Source organism: Dryobates pubescens, chromosome 6 (assembly GCF_014839835.1).
Source record: "Dryobates pubescens isolate bDryPub1 chromosome 6, bDryPub1.pri, whole genome shotgun sequence".
Lineage (NCBI taxonomy): Eukaryota > Metazoa > Chordata > Aves > Piciformes > Picidae > Dryobates > Dryobates pubescens.
The window spans coordinates 13,627,990-13,649,547 of NC_071617.1; the positions used below are offsets into that span (position 1 = coordinate 13,627,990).

Genomic DNA, 21,558 nt, shown 5'->3' on the forward strand with positions numbered 1-21,558 from the left:
TTCTTTCACCCACAGGGTTGTTTCAGTCCCTGTATACTCTGCAGACATTACATGAAGCTCATTACTGTGATTTAGAGTATAATGAGTTGCACCCAAGCTCATGTCCTATAGTCACTGCCCTGTGAAGCACTCAGTCAGTCTGAACTTCATAGTATCATAGTATCAGTCGGGGTTGGAAGGGACCACAAGTTCCAACTTACTCAGGTGAACCTTTTTGCTTTCTCACAGTGGGGTGGGAAGACAAAAGGCCACATTCAACACAAGTTAACTAACTCACAGAACGGAAAACCCGTGTGAAGAGAAGACAATTTATATCTTTCACAAGGTTGGCATGCTGTGAAAACCAGGACTGTGTATATTTTCAAGAGATAAAACACTTGACAGAACACCAACCAGAAGCCATCTTGTATCACTGGGCATGCCAGGTTACCTTACAGAAAATCAAACCACCTGAATGCAGGATCATGCACTATTGCAAAAAAAAAAAATAAGTTACAAACATATTGCCTATGAAAAGCCCTGCAAACAGAAGCACTCCTAAGACACTGCTGAATGACAATATATAGACATTCCTCCTGCTGCATGAGATATCCATTGTATGTTCAACAACCTACATTTTATAGGAATTTAATGTCTTCCTCATGCTATTTTCTTAATGTAACAGCATTTTAAAAACTGTTTTAGAAGAATACCACATGCAAAGAGCAAGTAACTAAGAAGTTGGGGGTTTGATGGAATGGAATGGAATGGAATGGAATGGAATGGAATGGAATGGAATGGAATGGGTTGGAAAAGACCTTCCCATGCAGAACAAAACCAAAATACAACCAACCAAACAAAAAGCAAACACCAATCTACCAGTTCTTCCAGATCAAAACCCCCTAATGTCTGCCATTATTGTGAAACCCAGATACGACCACCCATTGATTACAATATCCATGCTTAAAGCTCCCCTTCTTCCTCACTGCCAGCCAAAGGGATTAACAAAACCAAACCCAACCAAACAAGCAACAACAACAACAATAACAAAAGTTTGAGGTATGGATGTACCATGTACCCAGCCAGGGCAGCCTGCTTGCCACTGTTGTCCTTTCTGACACTTAAGCTCTGCAAAGCTCGCGGTAAGTCATAACCTCTATCCTCATTTTCTCAGTTATGGAATGGAATAAAAACTTCAAAAGAATTCTTCCAAAAGAACCCATTGATTCTTATAAAATACATCTTTCTTTTAGAATATTTTGCATGACCTTCCTGTTATAAGAGCTACTCATAAACTATTCAACTATTGAAACAATTAAGAGAAAAAGGTTGGACTGTGAAAACCACAAGCTGAACAAGAATAGTCACACATATTGCTTCAGTGATTTTAGAGCATTGTCCACAATCCTTAGTATGTTCTTCTGTTTTACCTGAAACTGCTAACGGCTGGAGATTATCAAAACCACCCAATCTCACCAACCAAAAAACCCTCCAAACACCACTAACTTATTACAAGTCTGGGACACAGAATTTGTAAAGCAAAGCAGACACTGTTCTACTTCTGCTCTTGGATGGTGATTGAAGGCCTTTTACCATAACAGGAAAGCTTCCCCTCAAGTTAAGTGCATTTTACATTAATAATTAGATCAAATCAATATATTATTTCTACATATGCTCCTTCCCATACAATCTCATACAACAGCAGATATGACATTTGCATTTACAGTCGTGTTTTCCTAGCATGAAACAATAAGGAACTGGTTTCTAAGTGTTTCTTTCTTAGACCAAGAAAACCAGGGTACAGTCAAAAGCTCCCATCCTGCTCTGCAAAAACAGTACATCAAAAAATGTCAACTACCTACTCATCAAAACACACAACCATATTTTGTGTGGACATTTTCAACACTAATCATCTATGGTAAAAGGGTTTTTTTAGGAACTTGTTTGAAATACATAATATAGACACTGCTAGATCATACCATTGTAGAATATCTTGGGTGGGGCCCATAAGGATTCTCAACTCCCTACTCCTCACAGGACAGTGTTGGAAAACATGGACACCAACTGAACTCCAAACTTAATCTCCTTCTGCTTTCCTTCAGAAGGCTCACCTCTTCACATTTACATTCTGCTTCACTGGGTTTTAAATCAGGCCAAAAGAACTGAGAAAGTAGAGCCTTTATTCCCCCACCCTTGTGTGAGAAAACAGCTATTTACTCAGCATCAAAGGACTGGAGATCTCCTTTTCAGTGCCATGTAAATCTAGGACAGCGCAAAATAGCCTCAAAAAGACAGGCAGAGTTGTTCCTCTCTTAATTTATTTTTTGTAACAACAAACCAAAACAGTAACCAAAAAAAAAAAGGTAAGTTGGGAATAGCAAAAATAGCCACTGCATCAGCAGAAATACTTGCTTCCTTCCCTCAAACATCATGCACACCAAATATTTGCACTGCTATCCTTATACTCTTCTTCCTTCTACCTCTTAACTGTCAAAAAAGGACAGAGAATAACCTTGTCTATTACAGAGTTTCTAAGGCTCTCTTCTAAGATACATCTAAGGCCTCACTTTTATGTACATGAAACTAAAGGACTGGAAAATTATTTTTGCAGCACTACATTATTTGTTTTAAACATCTTTTCACACAGTATCACAGTATCACAGTAATACTGTGATATACTGATACAGTTGTTGATTTCTTCCTTCCACCTTCTTGGAAGAAAAGAAAAGCCCCCTGGCATTAATCGGTAAACCATCTTTTTGACTAGGAATCCTGATGACAAGAGTACAGACACATTCTGAATAGCTTTAAATAAGCAATGAGTTAACTCACTTTAAAAAGTCAAGGCCATAAAACCATGGTAGCTGCATGAACTTATTCTTTCTTCATCTGTTGAATTAGGTGCTTCAAATCAAGAAAGAGGAGAACTCTTCAGCCTTTCTAAGCAAACACTCACATATGTGGTAGGGAAAGTGGGGAGAGCAGTGCAGTATTAAGATTCTTCAAAAAGTAAACTTCAAAAGGCAGGTTCAGCTCTTTTGACCTTGCTCTCCTGGAGTTTGAACAAACATGTCTTTATTCTCATTTATATCTCAGTATCAGAGTATCACAGTATATCAGAGGTTGGAAGGGACCTCCAGAGACCATCAGGTCCAACCCACCCTGCCAAAGCAGGATCACTTAGGGTAGGCTGCAGAGGAATGCATCCAGGTGGGTTTTGAAAGTCTCCAGAGAAGGAGACTCCACAACCTCCCTGGGCAGCCTGGTCCAGTGCTCCATCATCCTTACTGTAAAGAAGTTTCTCCTCATGTTGAGGTGAAATCTTCTATGTTCAAGTTTGAACCCATTGTTCCTTGTCTTATTACTGTGTACCACCAAAAAGAGCCTGGCCCCTTCCACTGGACACCCACCCCTCAGATATTTATACACATTGATGAGATCCCCTCTCAGTCTTCTCAAGACTAAATAGCCCTGGGGGATCTCGGTCTCTCTTCATAGGAGGGGAGATGCCCAAGTCCCCTGATCATCCTCATGGCTCTCTGTTGGACTCTCTCCAGCGGGTCTCTGTCTTTCTTGAACTGAGAAGCCCAAAACTGGATGCAGTATTCCAGATGCAGTCTCACCGGGGCAGAGTAGAGAGGTAGTAGAACTTCCCTAGACCTGCTGGACACACCATTCTTGATGCATCCCAGGATCCCATTGGCTCTAATGGCCACAAGGGCACATTGTTGTTCCATGGAGAACCTGCTATTCAGCAGCACTCCAAGGTCTTTCTCCATGGAGCTGCTTTCCAGCAGGGCAGCCCCTAACCTGTACTGGTGCAGGTTGCTACTCCTCCCCAGATGCAAGACCCTACACTTGTCCTTATTAAACTTCACAAGGTTTGCCTGCACCCACCTCTCCAGTATCTCCCTTTCCAATAAATTGAATTCTGAATTATTGTACATATCTGCCTAAGAGATGACAATTTTTAAGTGTCATAGGCCTGGAAACAAAAGGCGGACACCAGGTCTTTATTTTCCTATCAAGTATCCTGACCACTTTGGCTCCTGTGGTTTACCCATCTGTTTATGGATCCCAGCACATGCACTACAAAGATGTAGCAAAGATGTGATGTCTGCACATTCTAGATACTACTTTGATCAAAACAGTAAGATGATGTAATTTTTGGCTGCAGAACTATAGGTTCATAAAAGCAGTCACGGCAAATCCTTCAGGTGATGTGAGAGACTTGTTTCTCCAGTCCCCACCTCATCACTACCCACTGTGGTTCTGGTGAATCACAGGCAGGCAGCTGTGCCAGCAGCTACACTGCCTACAGGTCCCTGCAGCAGGAAGCAGCTCCACCAGGGAACATGCCCTTCACACATGTGCTTAGACACAGAAGGCTTCTCTCAGAGGTGACCTCTTCCCAGCTTCAGCTGTCCCTATGACACGCACAGTGCCACACGCTGGACCAAGGGATCTTAAGAGCTCCTCAAAATTGACTAGAAGGTAAGCATTAACATTTTTCCCCTCTGCCAGTTAAAACTGAATCTGTGTGCATACTATTGCATAGGAAAATCAAGGAGATGGCTGGGAGCTCTGCCTTGTTCTGACTCAAACTCACTCATCAGAGCCAAAACCACATGAATATGGAGGCAAGAGTGTCATCATCCAAACCCACTTTGAACACATGCACACCAATAAAACAACCAAGATGTACATTAGCAAGCCTTGGTACATTTTTCTAATTAAATGGATTTGCATTGTCTGACTACTCAAAATTGCACAACGCATACCGTGATGAATGAAAACAGAGTGGATCATTCTTAGCCAACACTTTTTATTTACATACAACAGAATGACCACAGAATCACAGAATGGCTTGGTCAGAGCAGACTTTTAAAAGTCTAGTCCAAACCTAGTCCAAAAATCTAGTCCAAACCCCCTGCAGTGAGCAGGGACATCTTCCAGTGGATAGGTTGATCAGAGCCCTGTCCAACCTGATCCTGAGTGCTTATAGGGATGGGGCATTTGCCACCTCTCTCGGCAACATCTTCCAGTGTTTCACCACACCCAATGTAAATTTTTTTTCCTTATGTTTAGTCTAAATCTACCCTCAGTCATGTCAACCAAACTGCACCACTCAACTGGGTGTCAGATCCTATAGTAAAACATACCATGCAACTTAGAATCACAGAACTGCCAGGGTTGGAAGGGACCTCAAAGATCATCTTGTTCCAACCCCTCTGCCATGGGCAGGAACACCTCACACTAGAGCAGGTTGCTCAGAGCCACAGCCAGCCTGGCCTTAAAAAACTCCAGGAATGAGGCTTCCACCACCTCCCTGGGCAACCTGTTCCAGTGTCTCACCACCTTCATCACAGTATCACAGTATCATGGTGAAGAACTTCTTCCTAACATCCAATCTGAATCTACTCATTTCTAATTTTGTTCCATTCCCCCTAGTCCTATCATTATCTGACACCCTAAAGCTTCAGCCATGCTCAGTTAAATAAGGAGAAAGAGCAAGCTATGGGGACTCTAGAGTGCAGTAGGAAGCAGGTAATTCAGTATAAGACAGAAGTCATCAATGCTAATTACCCTAACAGTGCTGTCATTGCTTCTGCTTGTAAAAAGAGCTTAGTTTTTAAATACCCAGTTTGTACAGCTGTCAAAAGAACCAAGTACTTGTAAAACACTGCAAATTGAGAGCACTTATGTATGTGCTAAGTTTTTTCACAGAAACGTTAACATACGTCAAAGAAAAGGCCCTAAGCTTTTTCACACAAACGTGAACATACTTGAATGAAAAGGCAGCATGCCAAGACCAATTAAAATTTCCTTTATTGCTGTATTACTGACAGTATCCAATGGATGGAATCCTGTGAACTGCTTCATGCAGTGATAACTTTCAGCACTCTCCTGACATCTCATTTCCCAACACCTTTCTTACAGATTCACAGATTGTATCGGGTTGGAAGAGACTTTTAAAGGTCATCTCGTCCAACCCGCTGCAGTCGGCGGGGATACCTCCAACCAGATTAGGCTGCCCAGAGTCACATCAAGTCTGACCTTGAATGTCTCCAGAAACTGAGCCTCAACCACATTCCTGGGCAACCTGCTCCAGTATTTTACTGCTCTCATTGTAAAGAACTTCTTTATATCTAACCTAAACTTACCCTGCTTCAGGTTAAAACCATTGCCACTCATCCTATTGCTACAGGCTGGTTTTTAAACAATCCTTCCCCGGCCATCCTGTAAAGTCCCTCTCAGATACTGAAATGTAGCTATAGGGTCTTCCCAGTGCCTTCTTTTCTCCAGGCTGAACAGCCCAAATTCTTCCAGCCTGTCTTCACAGGAGAGGTGCTTCAGTCCTCTGATCATTTTTGTGGCCCTTTGGACCCACTCCAGCAGGTTTATGTCTCTTGTGTTGGGGGCCCCATAGCTGGACAGGGTACTCCAGGCCAGGTCTCACCTGAGTAGAGCAGAGTGATCTGCTGGCCACACTTCACTTGATGCAGCCCAGGATGTGACCATCCTTCTGGGCTACAAGTGTGAATTGTCGGCTCATGTCCAGCTTTTCATCCACCAGTACCACCAAATCATTTTCTGCAGGACTGCTCTCTGTCATCTCCCAGCCTGTAGTGACATGGAGCATTGCCCCAACCTAGGTGCAGGACATTGCACTTTGCCTTATTGATCCTCACATTCTCCTCAGCTCATCTCTCCAGCCTGTCCAGGTCCCTCTGGATAGCATCTTGTCCTTCAGTATTACAAACAACACCACTCAGCTTAGTATCATCTGCAAATCTGCTGATGGTGCACTCAATCTTACTGTTGATATCATTGATGAAGATATTGAACAGCACTGGGCCCAAAGCAGACTCCTGAGGGACACCACTTTTCAGCCCATCTTAGAAAGTGACCAAGAAGTCTGGATTTTTGGATTCCATGAACTTTGGAGGACAACATGCTAAAATATCAGACACAGACATGAGAAATACTTGGAGACATTTAATATATTGCATTGTTATTAATAATTGGAGGCTTGATTTCATCCCTCCATAATCTAGTCTCACAGTGACTATTAGTCTGGAGCATAAATCATACCATCACTTACATGTCTGAAGAGTATTAAAGTCAACAGAAATTAAGGTGGCTAACTCCATGTGTTTGAACAGTCAGGCAGCCTATCCCCCTTATATGATTGATCGTAACAGACAGCTCAGCATAGTTTTCCTGGAACTCTGACAGATCTCCTAGGATACATATTTTCAAGATTTTTCTCCAAAGCCACAAAGGATATAAACACACCTTCTACATAGGTTAATTAAAGCAAAGATTGATTTTAGTAACAGCAAATAACAGCATGACTCCAGAATCAATACTCAGGAACAGACTCGGTTTATGTAGCAGTTTGGGCTGGGTGCCCTCTGCTGTGTTTACTTCCTGTGTCCAGAAGTCCAGCCCAGCGGGGTGGACACAGGAAATTAGGTATTTCATACCATGATTCTCTGCACCACTATAAGATCCAGTGCAGGGTCTGGCACTTCCTTTTTCTTCCCCCCTCTGCCACCCGGTAACTGGGAGAGATGTCTCCCGGCCTTGGGCCTGGTTAGGCCCAAAGACATGGGGGGATGGGCAGTCTCAGATCTGGCCAGCTGAGATTAGCCTAGCGGGGGGGGGGGGGGGGGGGGGGGGGGGGGGGGGGGGGGGGAGGAGGGGGGGAGGGGGAAGAAGGAGCCCTGGGGGTCTTGGGTGTACCCTCAGGTGGGGATGGGATGTTTCTGGGTCTGCTTTGGGATCTCTTTTGTCACTGCACTTCTGGCTCTCTGTACACATTCATCGCTTTCCATTTAAACTTTCCATCACTTTTGCAATCCGTTTGTCTGAGTCATTGTTTCTGCCCGTGGTGGGGAGGGTCTCAACCCAGCACAGTTTAACAAATGCAGCATCTTCTCATAGTATCATATGCATGTAGCCTGTTCTGTCACGGTTCCTAGCAGGCCACTGCATTTATTTAACACAAGTCACATACAGGAGATCTGTGTCCTGTAGGAAAGGTGGGTATGCAACAAGAGTTACCACAGCAACATCAGCAGAAGGCAATGGCTTATATTTTGGGTCTAGATTAATGCATATTTTTTTCAAGTGGAAAAGAAAGTATCTTGGTGCAAGATTATACAGAATCCACATAATTGGGGCAATTATTTAATTACTTTTAATATCACAAATAATTTTCAGCTGTAAACTATTAAACTTGTTTATCTGTGACAGCAGTACCAGAACAAGAGGACACAGTCTCAAGCTGCACCAGGGGAGGTTTAGGCTGGAGGTTAGGAAGAAATTCTACACAGAGTGATTGCCCATTAGAATGGGCTGCCCAGGGAGGTGGTGGAGTCACCATCATTGGAGGTGTTTAGGAGGAGACTTGATAGAGTGCTTGATTGCATGGTTTAGTTGATTAGGTGGGTTGGATAATAGGTTGGACATGATGATCTCGAAGGTCTCTTCCAACCTGGTCTGGTCTATTCTATTCTATAAACCAGTCATCAAACAAATAAAACAGCAGCCATCTCGGATTACTGGAAACGTACTGTTTTTACAGTTTGATACAGCACATACAAAGGAACATCCATTTTCAAAGTGAAGCTCAAGTAAAACAGCAATGCATACTCCTTCAGCTTCATCAGTAGAAGCTCTCTTCCTATGGAAGCAGCACTTAAGCCAACTGCTCCAGCATCATTCAACTGCCCTGATTTTTCAACCCTGGACTATTTTTGTGGCAGTAGTTGGTTTCAGGATTTTTGTTTGGGATTGTTTTGTTTGTCGGTTTTGGTGGGGGGAGGGTTTGGGGGTTTGTGTGTGTGTGTGGTATTTTGGGTTTTCTTTTGGGGTTGGTTGGGAGGGAAGGGGTTGGAGAGGTGTGTTTGTTGTGGTCTCCCCCTTCATGGCCCTTTTTGTACAGTAGCAGTGCTGGGAGTAGGTGGGTGGAGAAAGACAGCCTGACTCAGGTTAGACAATTTGCATATAAAAAGACTTGTTCTAACTTTTCCAGTGTGTGTAGGCCTTGCACAAACATTACCAGTGAAAGGTATCAAGAGACAGTACTTTCAGTGACTTTCAAAAGCTGAGCGACGCCTTCTCTAAGGATGTTAACCCTCTCATGCCCACACTTCCAAATTTAATTTAGTTGTATCACTTCTATTCTTCAAGCTACTGATAATTTAGAGCCTCATTGTGTTCAGAGCTACAGCACTGACTCAGGAAATTACTCATCTAGGAGCAATTAAGCCACGGTAAGACGTGGCATGGAATTTCTAAGTTTGAATAGGTTTTTATCAGAGAGGGATAGCAATAGAAGAATGCCAGATCCTCAATTTTATCTGTGTAAGGCCAGGAACTATTCACAACGGGTCTGAGGTTCAAACCACTGCGGACGGCAACTCAGCACTCCAGCACCGCTCACAGTCAGCCTTTGTACGCGCAGGCCAGCGCGGCAAGCGCCGTTACCGTCACGCCACCCAGCTCACCGAGAGCAAAGAGCAACGGCCGAGGCTGGGCTGACCCTCGCCCCGCACACGCGAAGCGGAGGGCGGGGCAGGGCCGGCCCGACTCCCCCCGCCCCGGTGCCGGTGGCCGGCCGCTGGCGGCGCGGTGCTCACGGGTGCACAGCGCGCGGAGTCGGGAACGCCGGCGGCTCCCCGCGGGACGGACAGGATCCGCCCGTGCCGGACTCGGGGACAAGCCGTGCGTGCCAGTGCCGCACAGCCCCGTCCCGCAGAGCACGCCTGTCACCACGGGCAGACGGACACCGCTTTAAGTTCCAACGTAGTGTTTATATACGTTCTCTGTCCCGCTGGGATTGCCTCCCTAATGCAGCCGTTGGTAAAAAGGAAACAAACGAATCCCAAAAACATTGAGCTAAAACTTGATTTATACTCAGATGGACAAAATACCAGGACAAGCAAGCAATAGATGCAAAGCCTCAGCAGCTGTTACAAATAACACCTCGGTCTGGCTTTAACAAGCTACCCGACACTGACATCATTTAAGGCATTGATTTACTTTGCTGCAAAAAGAACTGAACAGTATTAAACTCACTTAGAGGAGAACACTAACTAGAAGAGTATCAAAATCATAACATTATGAGTAGGCAGCTACAGAATAAGGTGCTGGAGGAGATTTTCTTGTTTTGTATCCCCCACAAGAGGCCACTCTCATCTCAGGAATCACAAAAACAAAGCTTTTCAGTACTACAAGTTGCTCGAGTAACTCTGATTAAAAAATTGTAACTGGTGTAAGTTAGTGAACTCCCTCAGCACTGTGTGCATTGTGCCATCTACACATTTATGAATGGCAGAGCAAAATAAACCTCATCCTGGTAATTAAGCCATTCACCTGAAGGAAGTTAAATGCAGCAGACCATCTGCCCAATAATAAAGTGATACACTTCTAGCATTTCTCTGCAAAGTCCTTGAGCTGCTGTTAAAGCTTTCCCTAGGAACAGCTGTGATCTAGCCTGAAAGCCTGTGATCTAACCATAGGAGAGGAAAAAACAAAACACACATACAACACACAAAACTGTTTACTTAGTTTGCTTTGTTTTTAAAACAGGAGTCAACCAGTATGCAATTTCACCTAACCAGGACAGAAGGTTGACCTCCCTGAGCAGCCGGATCCAGACGCGGGCGTTCCGCTTGTGGAGCAGACAACAGCCAAGGCCACCCGCATGGCCCTCCCTGGGCACACACATCTGCTCACTCACAGAAGGATCAAACAGCCACGGAGCAGCTCCCTCACAAGCAAAGAGGGTGCTCGTATTTGTGAATGCCTGGAAAGCAGCCCCTCTGATAACTCAGAGGCCTATAAGATCCTCCGTGGACAATAAACAGCTTCACCGAAGTTTAATACTGGCATTTCACACATGAGGAGGCTTAGAATGAACTTTGACAGCACAAAGCAATTGAAACTCAAAACAATCAACAACTCATGCAAGTAGATCCACCTGCTGCCTACAAATATGTCCTAATGAGTAAAAGTTCAACGCAGTAACAACAAACAAAACTACAAAGCAAAATCAGAAAAAAATCTAAGTACCTACTTTTAAAACTATACATATGCAAAATACCTATTGCCTGGCAGCTTGTCTGGCGTTTTCTTAACTTAAAAAACACTAGTAATACAGGTCTAGTTTGTTGTGTGTGTTGGTTTTGTCTTTCTTTTGTTTTCTAAATCACATCGACAATGGACAGTAGAGAACATGGCTTTAAAAACACAATGACAGCCAGTTCTTCCTGTGGAAAAGTGATGCTAATGAAGTTGCTAACTCTGAAACACATAGGATAACTGAAGTGCATTCTTTCTGATGCTGAACTTCAGAGTGCTGTCTGGGAACGATATGTTAAAAGGATTTCTAAGCACAAGCAGGATACTTCTAACTTTAATAGAGAAAGAGCCTTTGGATAAGTCTGCCCACAATTGTTGCCTGTGACTGCATGCCCAAGTTATATAAAGTATGTATTAAAAATATTATACTGTGGAAACACAATTAACCAACAGCCATATGGCCTATTCATATGTTGTTTTGATGAAAAACCTCACTCTGTGATTCAGAGAACTTGGATTCATGTTAGAGAAATGAAGGACTGGCAAAGGGCGAGCAGAATTGTACTGTGAAAGTAGGGAGAAAAATGGGGGAAAGGAGAGGACTTTTGCAGTCTCCTTCAGAGCTATTAAGTACCCATCTGGATGTAGTCCTGTTCAACCTGCTTTAGGTGAACTTGCTTTAACACGGGGGGTTTGTCTAGATGATCTCCAGATGTCCCTTCCAACTGCTACCATTCTGAGATTCTGTGACTGAAAGATGAAGTAAACTGCACAGTCCAGCAAGCAGCAATCCCAGTGAAATGTGCCAGAAATGCAACCCCTTCATTGCCTGCAAAAGCAAACAGCATCTCCGCCTACAACAGTGATACAGTGGTTGATCCGCTTGCGTAAGCCAAAATCTCCTCCCTGCACCCTCCCCACCCTTAGGACAAAATAAAAGCATTTTTAAATGCTCTTGCAGCGTACATCCTTCTTTAAAGAAGATGTAAAAACACCTACTTCCCTGCTTTTCCTATAGGAAGTATGAGCTTGCAGAAGCCCATCGCTTGCACGCTTTTAAGGCGCAGCCAAAGCCCCGGGGCTCTTGCAGAACTTCCCTACCGTGGGGGCAGGGTGCAGGCCCCAGGCATCGCTCGCAGGGGCGATCACCACTACCTGGGCACAGTTACCAGGTACCTTAACCCCACCGGTCCATCCCTTCTCCCTCGCTAGGGCTTGCCTCAGCCCCGTTAGAGCGACGCGGCAGTAATTCGCCCTAACTGCAGGGGCTGGCCGCTACCCACTGTCCCGCACGCCCTGAGCTCCCGCACCGGAGCCTGACGGCCGCAGCACCCCAAGCCCCTGACCCCCGGCCGGTCCGAGCCTCCCCCGCGCCTCTCGGCACCCCCGCGTCATCCCCGTCGCGGTGAAAGCGACCCACGGCGCAGCGAGCCCTAAAAGCGAGTGGTTTCAAAACAACCAGCGGCGCCCCGAGCACAACGGCGCGCACCCCTCCGCGGGGCCGGCGGGTGGTCGTGAGGGCTCTCGCCGTTAAGACGGGGCAAAGGCCGGACGCGCCGGCCCCGTTGGCACAGCACGGCTCTACCCGGGCCGGGCCGCAGCACCCCTGCGTGCGGCCGCTCCTCCGGCTAGCTCCGGGCCGGGTCTGGAGGTGGCGGTTCACAGAGGATGACACCTGAGGGAAGGGAGAGAAACCCCCTCACAGCACAGCGGCCGTGGGCAGCCGCGGGGCGGCCCCGCACCTGTTGCAGTAGAAGGCCGCCGCCGAGCCCCGCTGCGGTCCCTCTCCTCACAGATGTTCGCAGCCGCTCGGGTACGTAAGGACGCCTGCACCCGCCGACCCCTACCGCTCGCTCCCCTACACCCCAAACGTCCGCAGAACCTCACCTGCAGGACGCCGGTGCCCGCCGCTCCTGCCCGCGGCCTCCGCCATGTCTCCTCCTCGCCAAGCGCGGCTGCTCCGCCCCACAGTTCCGCAGCCCCGGGCAGGTGAGAGCGCCACGTCCCCCCTCCCCCGCGGGCGAGCCGCTGCCCGGGAGCAGGTGAGGGCGGGCCCGACAGCCGTGGACCCGTAACGGCCGCCCCTGACGGGCACGCAACCCCGCCGCCTTCAGCGGCGCTGGTAAAGCGGCAAGGCGGGGGCGGACTGCAGGCAGCGAGCAGTCCGCGCAGCCGGCGCCCGCGGCAGCCCCCCCCCGAGTCCCTGTACCGGGGTGTCCTCAGGTGTGCGGTGTTCCCACTGAGGGGCTCCCACCGCATTGGCATTGGTCGTTAGGTGCTGGCGCGGAGAGAAACAGAGTTTGGGGTGCCGACCGGTTCACCGCCGGTGTCTCGACAGGAGGGTGGAAGAGATGTAAGCCACCGCACTAGCCCAGGCGCTATGCCGCGTCGTTTGGGAAAGAACGGTACTGCTGTAGTCTCGTTGTTACGGCACATGCTTTTAAAGGGCCTAAACTGCCTGCAACACTCGGCTTCCAAAACCAAAAATGTCTCTGTGAAGAGCTGTCAATGTAGCAGTCCTTCCTGTAAAGGCTATGCAAGCTCGAGATGCCCTATATGACAGAGGTTGCCCTCGGCAAAATCCATCACTAAAACATAATACATCCTTACAACATAATCTGAAATACCTCATTTTGCAATCCCTGTAAGCACCCACCAGTGTGTCCCAAAACGTTCTTCACATTCTGCCCGAGGCAGAAGCTATAGGAAGGAACCCGAAGTAGGGATATTACATAAGCTTTTGTGCACTACTCCAGCAGAGATGGCTAAACGGTGCTGTTCACGGAATCACATTCACACCAGTTTGTGGTCTCTCAGCTGCTGTTGAATGTACACAGCAGAGTCCGTGCATGCATCAGAATTGATACAATCTAACAGTCGAGAAAAGAGAAGTGATTGCTGAGCAGCTGTGCAGAAGCCATGATGAGTCTGGTGAGGCCAGCAGTGAACTATAGGAATTGATTTCCAGCTGGGCCTAGGCTAGGTCCTGTGGAGACATTGATTCCTCAATCACACTCCCTTCACTTCCACATAGCTGGCATTACTGAGCACCCTGAGTCACAGAGATCAGGCTGCATGCAATGCAATTACATTCTGTTCTATTCATGCTGCATGAAAACAGAGGTTATGAACTGATACAGGCTCATGTTACACAAAAATGGAAGTTCGTTGTTCTAGGGTCACTTTTTCATGGAATTTTTCTTAGCTGCTTCATGTTTTGCAGGTCAGCCTCCACCACTGTTCTTTCCAGTGCTTAAAAGTACCTTGAAATTGTACTGATTTCTGCGGTAATAGAAATTAGATGTAATTGTGGGGTTTTAGTAATCACAAGTTACTACATACATGTTAGGACAATGTTTATGTTTAGAAAAAAGTGTATTTAATTTTCTTTGAAAATACTTGCTAGACCTGAAAAATTAAGGGCAGAAGCTTCCCACTGATTACCAAGGCTTATGAAGAATGAAGCAGCTTCTTGTCCAGACAAGTCTCGTAGTGGAATTTTTTTTGCAGCTTCCCCATAAGAATCTGGTGATACCCAGTGCTGGAGTGCTGGACTGATAACAAGAGTGCACAGACAGGGAATATCCACCATCCTTTGTCATTATATGTAAGAAAAGACACAGTCTATGAACAACAGCAGAAAAAACCAACAGGCCACAATGACTACTCAGTATGTGGAGTCAGGACATCACTTTCTCAAGTCAAGCAGAGCACCCAGAGAAAAATTTTGTTTGGCCCTGGACTGTCAGTGTGGGAATCAGACTGAACAGGAAAATAGAGAAAATACTCAGTGCTATGATTATCAAATTCAAATCACAGTAACTTTAGCATGTGTCAGAAAGGTTCCCTTGATACTCGGTATGATTTTTTTTCCTCTTTTTTATTCCAATATTTTTCAGTTCTACACTTTTAGTATTTTCCAAGTCCAAAAATATAGGAAAAAGTCAGTCTTAGGTTCTTTTTATTTTCAACTGTGTGTGTCAGAGATAGCTTTAGAACAAGCTAACAGTACTGTGGTTCAGGTGTATGCAACTGGTACAGTTCAGTAGTACATAAACAACTCTAAAACAGATGCACCATGGAACTTAAATTACCAAAAATAAACATTAAACTATGTAGGGCAGTAGGTAAGAACAATTACCCTTAGGTCTTGCACACTAAAAGAAAAGTATCTATTACTGAAATTATGAAGTTCTACTACAGGTTATTGAGATACATTACAAAGAAAAAGAAACTTGAAGTTCCTGTCACATTTTGGTTTTGTTCCAGTGATGTACAGTCACATGAAATCTTACATCATTTGTCATGAAATTAACACCTGGATACTTTTAACTACAATATTTCATGAGTTTATAATGGTTTGGTTCTGCTTTTAATGTTTGAAAAACTTGCATGTAAAAACGTTTGAAGTAAAATAATAATGTTGCAGGTTGTTTACAGATTCCTTACGGATTAGAGGAGTAAAAGCAGTCAGGAAGCTGCAGAGTTTTTAGCATTGGTAAACAAATACTGGATTAAAGTGCAACAGTCCTTCTGACAGCACACCTGCTCTGTGCTGAAAGGAAATCTTTCCCTCTTTGCAGAGAAGTGAAGAAAAGCTTCAGTCTCAGGTGTGCTTCTCTCGAAAGTCAGTGATGGCCTTCCACAGTGTGCATAGCATTCCTCCTCTGTAAAGAAAAATCACAAAGATGCTCAGGCACAAAGATACTCTCTAGCCTGAAAGCATTCTAACTGAGGTGCCTTCTGATTCTCTTGCTGTGGTTTTGACCAATGAAATTCAGTGGGATGGCTGATCAAAGGTGAAATTCAACATGCAATACTCAGAGAGCAGAGTCCTTTTCTGATTACAGTACAGGGCAGTCTTTCCATTTTTCAGATGCCTGCTTTCTGGAATTCAGACTTCGGGTCCAAAGGACCTGCATAACCCACAGCAGTTTCCAGCATTATGAGTGTGTTGATTATGAAAAATTCTTAATGTCTTCCTTTGTTTTGTTAATTAATTTAGTTATTTTTAAAATGACTGGGCACACACAAAGTATTTGATCACTTCCATTGTTTCTACTTGTTTCTGCAGGGACCCACACACCTGGCATAATTAAGTGGAATCTAGGGTTAGTTGAAGTCCACGAGGAGTATTTCTGAAGCTCGAGGATGATGATAAACTACAGAATGTTTTGCTACCTTAATCTTTATTAAATAAAAGCAAGGCCCTGCTGGGATATCCAGCATCTCCATGTCTAAGGTTTACTTGCAATTTTTTTTACTTTAAAAAGCTTTAATTAAAAAAAATCCATTTGCTTTCCTTTAACAGAAAAGCATATTTTAAAATTTAAACACTATCAGCAGTTTATCAGGAATGCATCAGTACACAAGACACACTGGAGTGCATTGCTTGTTTTGTATTAATACTGCACAACCCAATACTATCACAGTATCACCAAGGTTGGAAGAGACCTCAAAGATCATCGAGTCCAACCTGTCACCACAGACCTCATAACTAGACCATGGCACCAAGTGCCACGTCCAATCCCCTCTTGAACACTTCCCAGGGATGGTGACTCCACCACCTCCCTGGGCAGCACATTCCAGTGACAAATGAGACAGTACTAGAGACAGTATCAGCTATTTACTCTTGTAACAGAACACAACTCCTGCTCAGCGCAGTTCCTTTAACTGTGAAGCGTTACCTCAGTCGCAGACATTTCAGATCATCTCGTGTAACATAACAGAGAACATCCATTAATGTATAGTCTTCAGCCAAGAACTACAAAAAGAAGTTTAAATGAACATTGTTAGAAATATAATCTAACTTTCGAAGCTTTATGTACCATCTGCACTTGAAAATAGAACTTTGACGTTTAGAAGAAACCTAAATTTGGGCCAAAATGTGTCTATGTAACAGATTAATCCACTGTTTGTAGAAATACAGTGAAGCTACCTGATATTTATACTGCATACATTGGCATACCAGGCATGACTTGAAAGGTGTAATGCTTTTACTGCTACTCAAAGCTTCTGTCAAGTGGCATTTCTACTGTTAGCACTGATATCTCAGAGTCACAGACTTCCATGAACACAAACAAGAGCATAATTAATACCACACTTCATCCATGAGGAAATTAAAAGCAGCAGTCAAGATCTACCTTTTCAAAAGTGACATCTAAATCTCATGTACTTGAATTTTGAGAAAGCTTTGATCTGATCTGTAGGAGTGATAACTATATGCAGGTTTAAGTCAGCTGAAATTCTGAGATGCTTAACACCTCTAAAATTATATAATTTGCTGCAGAGCAGACTGATCTGCTTCAGGAGATTTCAGCACAGTGAGCAAAGGGTGAAAATGTACCCCATATCCAGGGTACAGTCAGCAGGAACTGCTACAATGTGTAAAGACACTGAAAAATGTATAAACCAAAGCAATGCCATCTATTTACCAGCACACTGTTCCCTTATTCCCATTATTCCTAATGTGATATAGGGATTACTGACCATATTAGAATAGAATAGAATGGAATGGAATGGAATGGGTTGGAAGAGACCTTCGAGATCATCGCGTCCAACCCATCAACCAATCCAACCCACCTAAACAACTAGCCCATGGCACCAAGCACCCCATCAAGTCTCTTCCTGAACACCTTCAATGATGGCGACTCCACCACCTCCCCAGGCAGCCCATTCCAATGGGCAATCACTCTCTCTGTATAGAACTTCTTCCTCACATCCAACCTAAACCTCCCCTGGCACAGCCTGAGACTGTGTCCTCTTGTTCTGGTGCTGGCTGCCTGGGAGAAGAGACCATCATCCGTCTGTCTACAACCTCCCTTCAGGTAGTTGTACAGAGTTGTATTTTTTATGAAGGCCTTCATGTTCCTGGCTTTATCTGATACTCTGAAACAAAACTGTGCCAGAGTGAACAAAATCATTGATACCTTGTTTATTGTGGCCTCGTCAGCTCCTTGAACATTCAGCCAGTTTATGAGATCAGGGTCTTCGGTCCCCGTGCCAGTGGAATGACGATGACAGACAGACAGTCCTGGAATATCTGCAACAAGTATTTTTGAGAACAGGGTTTGTGTTGCCAAAGCAACCTCTTGTGATTTTTTGACTGCTGAAGCACTTTGTTCAGTGTGCTTTCCCTTCAAGCTTAGACTGCCAGTATCTCCATATAGAAAGATGAGTGTAAATTCCCAAAGCATGTACTTACAGTTTATAGACCATTTTACACCTATTACTTTACTTGGTCAGGGGTACAGTTAAAGTAGTGTGAACACTGATACAGATGTATTTTCTGTCCTCATCAGAAAATGACTTTCCTAGTAGAAAGCACATCAATTTCACTGTAGCTGCTTCTACACCAACACTTTTTAATCCATTTAATTAAACTGTTCAGCCTAACTCACACAATTGCTAGGCAGGCAATGCCTTAGACTAGGATCAGCTGCTTTTGAAAAGCAGCGCTTCATTTAAGCACATTACACTGAAACATCAAACTACATTAGCACTTCCATCTTCTTCAGGGCAGACACAGCTGAAACTCAGCTTTCCTCAGTAAGCTTTGAGTTGTATTTACATCTTACTAATTAGATCTTCTTGAACTTTCAGTGTAACAATTGGAACAGCCTGTAATTCAAAGAACACATACCTGACTGTACTAGATTATCCTCCTTAGAAGTATCTCTTCTGTAGGATATGAACATTGTGTTCTTCCATGTAGCCACAATCAAACATATTTAAATCAGACCATTCCTTGTACAGTGATTAAAAAACGCAGTAATTTGTTTCCACAACATTTATGCATACTTCAAAGTGAACCCTACCAGAAGCTGCACAATAAAGCATCTTTGTTGAGACTGGCTCAATAAAAAGGACAGAAGTTTAGCTGCCACTGTCTTCATCTGTAGCCAGTATAAAACTTCCTTGAAAATTACTTACCTATTGGCTGTGACCTCAGCCGTAGATTTCGAATCTCTTGATCTTTTTCTTCTATAGCCTGATGCAAGAGGACTTGAAATTCTCTCTCCTTTTGAACCAACTCTTCCAATAACCTGTGAAATGACAAGGAAGCACATTTCCTTAAGTAATTTTCAATTTTCAGGAAAGCAAAGATCATACCACACTTAAACCTTGACAGAGATAACAACTTCAGCTTTCATAGGAATATGTTCTCACTATAAATTTATTATGACTCAGATCAAGACATAAACATTGACTGGTTTCTAAAGCTATACCTCGTTAAAAAACCCAAACCAAATAAATTAAAAAGGCAAGCAAAATAACCTGAACAAAAGCCCCAAACACACCAGCCTCCAATGTATAAACATCCATCCACTAAACAGGTGGCATGGTCCAATATTTCAGTGAAATCCAGCTTTGTTTTAAACAAAACTGTGTAACTGTGAAGAACAAGTACCAAAGTGTTTCATAAACCAAGAGCTAAACTTGTGACATTCTTGTAAGGAAAAAATGCCAGTTCATATCTCTCTAGCAGACATTTTCAAGGGTGGAACTGTGATGAAAAAATGGTGAAAACTTATTTTCCCCCTTTAAGAAATGTAATCATACCCTTTCATGGCCCCATACAAGGGCCGTACCTTCCTGACATGCTAGGCACTTTGTGCCTATCCTCTTACGCTATATGAAGAGTGAGAAAAGAGGAGACAAAACACCTTATGTCCTCTCCTAAGAAATTACATTTGAGAGTCTCAAACAGCAACAAATTACAGCCCATACTGACTTCCTTCATAACACAAACCCAGAGAGAAACCCAGAAAGATTCAGTGGTCAGCAGCCTTCAAACTGATCAAAGGAAAATAATCAGAATACAATGGAAAATTAGTAAGTGAAATCCTGCAATTTGTTGTTTCAGAAAAGTATTTTAGTAAGAAGGAGGACTTGTGAACAATATGTATTGAGGGACTTGGATGGAGAAATTGAGAACACACTCAAAAAACCTATCACTGTCTTCTGAGTCTTAGGAAGTTCTGCAGCACCTTCTTGCCTTTCTTGAAGCCTCTGTCAGCCCGAGAACCATGCAATAACTATTTTAGTTAGATTTTAGTTCAGTTGTGTTTATTTGTTTTGCTGGGGGGCTTTAGAGTTCTTTTTCTGTTGTTGTTCTGTGGCTTGGTGTTTGTTTTGGTCTGTTTGCTTTAAGATTTTATTTATCAGTTAAGCACTGCAACTTTTATTCTGCAACACTGAAATATAAGGATATTCTGGACTTCAGCTAGAGAATGTGTTACCTTACCCGTGCTTGCACAGAAGGAAACTACATCCCTTATGATTGCTTTAGAAAACTACCTAGCCCTACTTTTAAGCTTGCATGCAGGCCTACCAGCAGCATAGTTGCATTTGAGTGCTTGCACACTTGAGCTAGCAACTCCAGGCTGCATGTGAACAGAGCTGCTTTGTGCCGCTATGCAGACTCACAGCTTGGTTAATCTCAGTGCAGGCTGATGTTCTGTCCAGACAGATGTGCAGTCACCTTTCAGTTAATTTAGTCCTCCTCTACCCATTCTAGTTGTAAAGGCCTTCAGGGCCTATAAAATAATCTTTTTTTTTTTCTTGATTAAAGCTTTATTGGCATAAGCAGCAAGCAATTATTAATACTTAAACAACTGTTCATACTATTTACCTCAAAATTTCTGCATGAATGACAGAATGCAATTATTTGGCCAAAGGCTTTACATTTGGGAAAACGACAAGAGTGAAGCACAGAAAACAGTACCTCTGCAAACTGATCACTTCTGATACTAATCCTCATCATGAAATTGGGAAGAAAATTGAGCCAGTCAAAATTATTTATGTATTTAAGTGTGTCAATAAAGCAGTAAAACTACCACCAGCAAAAACAGGAACTGTAAAATAAGAACTCAAACATGTCACTACTTCATTAAAATTACTGCAGTCTAATAGATTAATGATGGCAAAATTCTTGGACACATTTAAAAGTGAAATTGAACATTTTCATTTACATTGGAAAGATCACAAAATTTTCTGGCAGCATAACAACTGTCATATTGAAGGCATGTTCCCTATCAAGACCATATTCAAAATTTACTGAGGTCAGTGGGAGATCCAATGTCACAAATCAGATACTGCAAAAGCTAAAATACCTCCTTTAAACAGACTATCTGGTATATTTGAATGATGAGAAAACAAAAAGCTATGGAAGATTATTTGGATTAAAAAAAATGGAGACAGATTTGTCTCTGACACTTCTTAAACAAAGAAGGTTCTCAGGTTTAAAATGAAGTATGTGTGTTCAAAAAAACCCAACACCACAAACAAACAAAACCAACCCAAAAACCCAACCCAATATCCAGTTTCCTGGCTTATTTCTTCTCTAAACAACACACCCATTTCCCCCATCTTTCTCTGATGAACAAAATTTATATAGTAAAACAGTAACATCTGCTGGTAAGCACAGATCCTGCTGCAGTGAATTCTATGCACAAAGCAAGTCTGAAGCAGTTTTCCTGTAGA

The 21,558-nt window shown here is 43.7% G+C and overlaps 2 protein-coding genes across 2 annotated transcripts in view; both read right to left on the reverse strand.

Annotated features, from left to right (window-relative positions):
- MAP7 (microtubule associated protein 7) overlaps positions 1-13,087 on the reverse strand; it is a 138,073-nt gene extending 124,986 nt beyond the window's left edge. The window contains exon 1 of the mRNA XM_054162633.1: positions 12,961-13,087. Coding sequence (XP_054018608.1) covers positions 12,961-13,006 — 46 coding nt within the window. The 5' untranslated portion in view covers positions 13,007-13,087. The remainder of the gene's footprint in view (positions 1-12,960) is intronic.
- A 1,612-nt stretch (positions 13,088-14,699) lies between these two features.
- MAP3K5 (mitogen-activated protein kinase kinase kinase 5) overlaps positions 14,700-21,558 on the reverse strand; it is a 119,420-nt gene continuing 112,561 nt past the window's right edge. The window contains exons 27-30 of the mRNA XM_054162637.1: positions 19,006-19,118; positions 18,003-18,115; positions 16,761-16,837; positions 14,700-15,740 (exon numbers count right to left, since the gene is read on the reverse strand). Coding sequence (XP_054018612.1) covers positions 15,680-15,740; positions 16,761-16,837; positions 18,003-18,115; positions 19,006-19,118 — 364 coding nt within the window. The 3' untranslated portion in view covers positions 14,700-15,679. The remainder of the gene's footprint in view (positions 15,741-16,760; positions 16,838-18,002; positions 18,116-19,005; positions 19,119-21,558) is intronic.